This window comes from Ictidomys tridecemlineatus, chromosome 5 (genome assembly GCF_052094955.1).
Source record: "Ictidomys tridecemlineatus isolate mIctTri1 chromosome 5, mIctTri1.hap1, whole genome shotgun sequence".
Lineage (NCBI taxonomy): Eukaryota > Metazoa > Chordata > Mammalia > Rodentia > Sciuridae > Ictidomys > Ictidomys tridecemlineatus.
This window is the reverse complement of record NC_135481.1, coordinates 200,295,214-200,301,262: the sequence shown is the minus strand read 5'-3', so window position 1 is coordinate 200,301,262 and position 6,049 is coordinate 200,295,214. Positions and strand designations below refer to the sequence as shown.

The 6,049-nt window shown below is 60.7% G+C and overlaps 1 protein-coding gene across 1 annotated transcript; it reads left to right on the top strand.

Annotated features, from left to right (window-relative positions):
• Window positions 1-3,718: 3,718 nt before the first annotated feature.
• Sox18 (SRY-box transcription factor 18) lies at window positions 3,719-5,708 on the top strand. Its single transcript, XM_005325352.5, has 2 exons — window positions 3,719-4,207; window positions 4,393-5,708. The coding sequence occupies exons 1-2, from the start codon at window positions 3,862-3,864 to the stop codon at window positions 5,196-5,198; spliced, it is 1,152 nt and encodes a 383-aa protein (XP_005325409.1). The 5' UTR covers window positions 3,719-3,861; the 3' UTR covers window positions 5,199-5,708.
• Window positions 5,709-6,049: the final 341 nt, after the last annotated feature.

The window sequence follows — 6,049 nt, the reverse complement described above, 5'->3', positions numbered from 1 at the left end:
ATGCACCCCACACAACAGTCTGAGTGTCACTCCTTAGACTACAACAGCACCCACTGGTCTCGCGCACTAGCAGGCCCCACATAACCATACCCTCACTGCCCCACCAGTCCAACACCCCACAAGCATATCCCAGTGCCCACACCACCATCTAGCACTTATGCAACTGAGTCCCCTTAATGTGGTGAATTGTGCACTGAACCCTGACCCCAACCCAGCCTTTTAAAGCATTTGTACCCACTTGGGTCTGTTTGCACCCTCATGCCAGGTGTGCCCAGGCTGCTTCTGCCTGTCTCACTTGCCCTTCCAGGACTGAAAGCAAGGCACAGAGCAGAAAGTTCACTGTCCTCAGAAAAGGCTGAGTGTCCACCTGACCCAGACCTGTCACTGGCAGAGTCACACACACCCACTGGTTCAGAGACATCAGGCCCTGACCACAGGAGAGAGGTCAAGGATGACCCCATTCTCACATTCTCCCTGCTGCATCCTCTGGAGGCTGGACCTGGAGCCCAGAAAGGCAGAGGTGGGCAGCTGGCTCCAAAGCCAAGGTACCAGAGGACCAGAGGCACTCTCCACCTGGAGCCCCATCCAACAGGGACCCACCCCATCCTTTGGGAGTGGAAGTCTAATTGGTCCCAGCCTCACTGTTCCTGAATCAGCCAGGGCCCGGCTGGTGGGAGCCTGGGAGGTCTGTGCCCAGGCAGCGCCTGGGAGGTCCCTTACCCCCAGCCCAGAGCTGAGCTGATCCCCCACCCAGAACCACTGAAGGGAGTACCCAGCATCCTCTGCAGGCTTCCCAGCAGCCAGGATCCAGTCCAGACTGAGGGAGAGGAGCAGGTAAAGGGCAAGGAGGATAGGGTCCACTCGATGTCTACCTTGGCTCCACACTTGCAGAGAAATGTTGCCCCTCATTCCCCATTTCTGTGGGCTGGGGCTAGAAAAAGGGTTCCCATTAGGGTGGGCAGCAGCAAACCTGGCCAGGCCAGGCTGAGGTGGGCTCTAAAGTCAAATGTGCCCTCATTTGGACAGAGCTAGGACCGCAGCTCAGGGAATTGAGGGCCATATTTTCCTCAGCAGGACCCCTGGTCTTCAACCCTCAAGTCTTCATCTTCTTATGGGAGAGTCCAGCTTGTCCGGCTCCCCAGACCCTGGGTAGCCTCCAGCACTAGGGTCTACCTCACCTCACAGCCAGGCGGATAGGCACCACGCAGACCACACACAGACAGCAGTCTCTCCACCAGATGCCACTCCCCCAGCACAGCCAGCCACACCTACACCAGCCCTCCTACAGCCCTGGGGAGTCCCTCCAACCCCGAGGCTCCAGGGTCAGGGCCACCCAGCTGACGGCAGTGCCCTCCCCCATTGTTGTCCCATCTGGACAGTGGGCGGGGCTGCCATCCTCACCCCTGCCAGGCAGCACAGAGAGGGCAGCCTGACCCTGCAGAAGGAAGGTAGCACCCCACCAAGCTCCCGGAGCCCAACACACAGGACATGACAGCCGGACACCTGAGTCTCACAGCTCAGCCAAGAAGGTCACTGGCTGGCGCCAGGGGAGGTGACTACTGGAGGGACATGTGCAGGGTGGAGGAGGGGGTGATGAGGTAATACCGGACACAGCAGGCCACTATGTTCGGAGCACTCGATGACTCTGGGTCCTTAGGGGCTGCAGAGAGTCTGGCAGAGCCCCAAGGGAACTCTAAATCCACCCAGGGTTGGGGGGGCCTACTACAAAGGACCCTGGAGACCATCTTCAGGAGCCCCAGGGACCATCACTGCAGACCACTCACTGCCCCTGCTGAGTCAAGCCCTGGAGACCCCAGCCTTCCCTGGTGACCCCAGGCTGCACCAGCTCTGGGTAGAGAGAGCCTCTGTCCAGCACTTCCCAGTGGGAGACCAGGGTGGCCCTGACTCTTTGGACCCATTCCCCAACCTGGAATACTAGAAAAGCTTTCCATCCTCCACTATGCCCCCTACTGGCTGCCCAGTCCACCTACCCGAAATGAGACCTGGCCAAGAGAGTTGGCACCACTATAGAGCCCTGTGGTTTGGTCCACCTCCATGCCCACCACCACTGCCTATCTCGTGAGAAATGCCAGAAGCCCCCCTCCTGGGGCCCCAACTGCTCCTCATGCAGGAAGTACTAGGGCCAGTGATGGACTGGGGAGATCTAGAAAGCAGCCTGGGAAACCCAGTCTTTTGTTGGCCTATGTGACAATCTGTGAAGCAGGGATGATGGACATGGGACAGTCCTCAAGCTGAAAGACCCTTGGGGTTCCAGCCTCTCCCTGGGTCAGGAGTGCCCTGGGGGCAGCTCAGGAACAGCCACCAGGGATTCATACAGGACCTACCCCATTCCTCAGGAGATACTCTATGTGGTCTAGAAAACCACCAGAGACTACACATGCCTGGAGTGCCTGACTTCTGTGGCCTCGAATCATGGTGCTCAGCGGGAGGGGTACTCTGGCATGATAAGGGGAGGTGTAGAACATCCAGGTGGATGTTAGGATGGAGATCCTGACCCCAGCTGGGCTGCCCACAACAGTCCACCTTCCCTAATAGAACCATACTTGGAGCCAGGTGTGGTGGCCATCCTGTAATCCCAGAGGCTCAGGAGGCTGAGGCAGGAGGATCACAAGTTCAAGGCCAGCCTCAGCAACTTAGCAAGACCCTGTATCTAAATAAAATTTTTAAAAATGTCTGGAGATGTGGCTCAGTGGTTAAATGCTCCTGCGTTCAATCCCTGGTGGAAGGAAGGAAGGAAGGAAAGAAGAAAGGAACAAACCATACTTAGTTTTCTCAGAAGAAGGGGGAAGTTCCCTGGATGAGAGCCAGCAGCTTCTGGAGCTCAAACCCTTCCTGATGTGCATCAATGGACATAGGGAACATTAGTGAAGCCGGAGGTTCTCCTGGAACCGCCCCCATAGGCTTGTAGGCCCAAGGGAGGAGACCTCAAAGAAGACCCAGTGCTCCCCTGCCTCCCTGGCCCCACCTGGTCCAGCCTCCTTGCTCTGTCTGTCCTGCTGGCCTCTGCAGGGCAGGGGAGCTAGATGTCATGGGTTCCAGCTCCACCACACAAGAGTGGAGAGTGGGAATGCGGCCAGGGTCCCTGCACACCCAGACTCCCTGCTTCTTGGGGTCCCTGTAGGGTTAGCCTTGCTCCACAGTGGAGGGTTTGGGAGTGAAGGAGGGAAAAATAGGCCCATCTTCTCCTCTAATCCTTGGGACAGGCTTGGAGTTGAAAGTCCCCAATGCTAAATTCCAATTGCAAGCGCTGGAGGGTTGGGGGGAAAGGAACACCTCAAAACTCAGGCCTTTTCCCACGGTGATTGACTAGGGAAGGCGGCCTCCCAAGAACTTTGTGCTAAAATAAATCTGCCTCTTTGCAACGCAACCTCATGGCACTGCCCACTCCCCCAGTTACTGCCTGGGGGTCTTTCTCCGTGGGTGGGGCGGCGGCAACTCGGCTCCGAAAGCCTTACAACCCCATGAGGACTCCCTCCTTCCAAACCCCAGCCCAAACCAGCGGCCTTCTCCTACTGGGGGTCTCTCCTTCAGAGGCAGTGCGGGGGGGGGGGGGCTCTGCGCAGGGGAGGCCTTGGCGGGATCCGGCCCAGCCCAAGAAGAAAGGGAGCCCCCGGGGGAGGGGGCGGCCCTGGACCCGGCCTGCCCCGCCCCAGCCTGCCAGACCCGCAGCCGATTGGCCCCTCGCCGCTATATCTGGGCGCCCGCCCGGCACAAGGCCACCAACATCCCCACCATTGCCCGCCTGCTGCAGGTCTGTCCTCCGCGTCCTGCCCCCACAGTGCCCACCATCCTTCCTCTGCGCTTCCGCGCTGCGTTCTGCCCAGGCCGCGCCCAGCTGGAATGCAGAGATCGCCGCCCGGCTACGGCGCAGACGACCCGCCCGCCCGCCGCGACTGTGCATGGGCCCCGGGCCCCGGGGCCGCCGCTGAGCCGCGCGGTCTCCCCACCGCGCCCGTCGTGCCCGCCGCGCCCGCTTCGCCACCCAGCCCGCCACGCAGTCCGCCACGCAGCCCCGAGCCGGGGCGCTATGGCCTCGACCCGGCCGGCCGCGGGGAACGCCAGACTGCCGACGAGTCGCGCATCCGGCGGCCCATGAACGCCTTCATGGTGTGGGCGAAGGACGAGCGCAAGCGGCTGGCTCAGCAGAACCCGGACCTGCACAACGCGGTGCTCAGCAAGATGCTGGGTAAGCGGCGGAGCAGGGGAGGGGGAGGGAGTAGGAGGGCTGGGGGACTTGGGCTGGGGCGCTGGAGATTCGGGCCCGGGCAGAGGGGTCCGAGTCATACCCTCGCAGCTTGCCCAGGTGGCACGCTGGGTCCGATGGGCTGTGCACCCGACGGCAGTCAACTCACCTGTGTGCGCGGCCCGCAGGCAAAGCGTGGAAGGAGCTGAATGCAGCAGAGAAGCGGCCCTTCGTGGAGGAGGCCGAGAGGCTGCGCGTGCAGCATTTGCGCGACCACCCCAACTACAAGTACCGACCCCGACGGAAAAAGCAGGCTCGCAAAGCCCGAAGGCTGGAACCTGGCCTCCTGCTCCCAGGCTTGGCGCCGCCGCCACCGCCGCCACCGCCGCCTCCTGAGCCCTTCCCGGTGGCGCCTGGCTCGGCGCGAGCCTTCCGCGAGCTGCCCCCACTGGGTGCCGAGTTCGACGGCCTGGGGCTGCCCACACCCGAGCGCTCACCGCTGGACGGCCTGGAGCCCGGCGAGGCCGCCTTCTTTCCGCCGCCTGCGGTGCCAGAAGACTGCACGCTGCGGGCCTTCCGTGCGCCCTATGCCCCGGAGTTGGCCCGGGACCCCAGCAGCTGCTTTGGGGCGCCCCTGGCCGAGGCGCTCAGGACCGCGCCGCCCGCCACACCCCTCGCTGGCCTCTACTACGGTGCCCTGGGCACGCCGGGCCCATACTCTAGCCCGTTGTCGCCGCCGCCGGAGGCCGCACCGTTGGAGGGAGCTGAGCCACTGGGGCCCGCCGCTGACCTCTGGGCAGACGTGGACCTCACCGAGTTCGACCAGTACCTCAACTGCAGCCGGACTCGGCCTGACGCCTCTGCGCTCCCATACCACGTGGCTCTGGCCAAATTGGGTCCACGCACCATGACCTGCCCAGAGGAGAGCAGCCTGATCTCCGCGCTGTCAGATGCTAGCAGCGCTGTCTACTACAGCGCCTGCATCTCGGGCTAAGCCGCTGCCCGCTTCCTCCTGTTGCCACTGCGACCTTATGGCCGGCTGCCGCTGCCCTCTCCTTCTTGCAGATATATGTTTTGACTATGCCACAGCCTCAGGACGCTGGCAGCTTGCTGCCAGTCTTCCTGCCACCATCCTGACTCTGGGGGTCTTGAGGGCCTCTCCCAGGAGTTGGGGCTTTTGCAGGAGCCGGAGCCTCGGACCTGCTGGCTGGCCCTGCCTGGGTTCAGCTTTTCAAAGCACTTAGTTCTTTCCCTGCAATGTATCTTCTAGAAGCAGATTTTTTTTTTTACTTTCCCTTTTTTATATACATAATACAATATATTTAATTTTTAATTAAACTTTTAAACTTTTTTTTCCAAGGGGTTTCAGTGATCACCAGCAATTATGTAGCAAGGGCTTTTAAAAACAAGGAATAACAATGTTGGTTTGCTGTAAAAGAGGGAACAGGATCTGGGTTCCCCTGGCTCAGGGGCCACAAATAAAGTGTGGGGCCTTCCCTCTGCATACCTGTGTCTTGGTTGTTGGGGCAGGAAGAGTATCATCTGCAAGAGTCCTCAACCTGCCTTCCTCCTGATCTCCCTAGGGAGCTGACCCCAGATGAGCCCCATGGGTCCAGGGCAGCAGCCCCTTGACAGCAGTCACAGGTCACCCTCCCAGCCTGCTCTAACTTGCCCCAATCCCACTGTGACTCAAAGGAGTGAGTTGGACAAGCCAGCAATCCCCCAGGCCCTTACCCCATCATGCTCATCTGCTTCCTAAAACTGTCAAGCCCAGGGGTTGGCTGCCCAGAACAGCATCCCTTGCCCAGTGCCACCACAGGCCTGACACCTATGGACAGACACAGC

Excerpts from the sequence above, each read along its gene's own strand:
- Sox18 (XM_005325352.5), top strand. The coding sequence starts at position 3,862 with ATGCAGAGATCGCCGCCCGGCTACGGCGCAGACGACCCGCCCGCCCGC. Across the intron at positions 4,208-4,392 it reads GGTGCTCAGCAAGATGCTGG|GCAAAGCGTGGAAGGAGCTG; the intron begins GTAAGCGGCGGA and ends CGCGGCCCGCAG.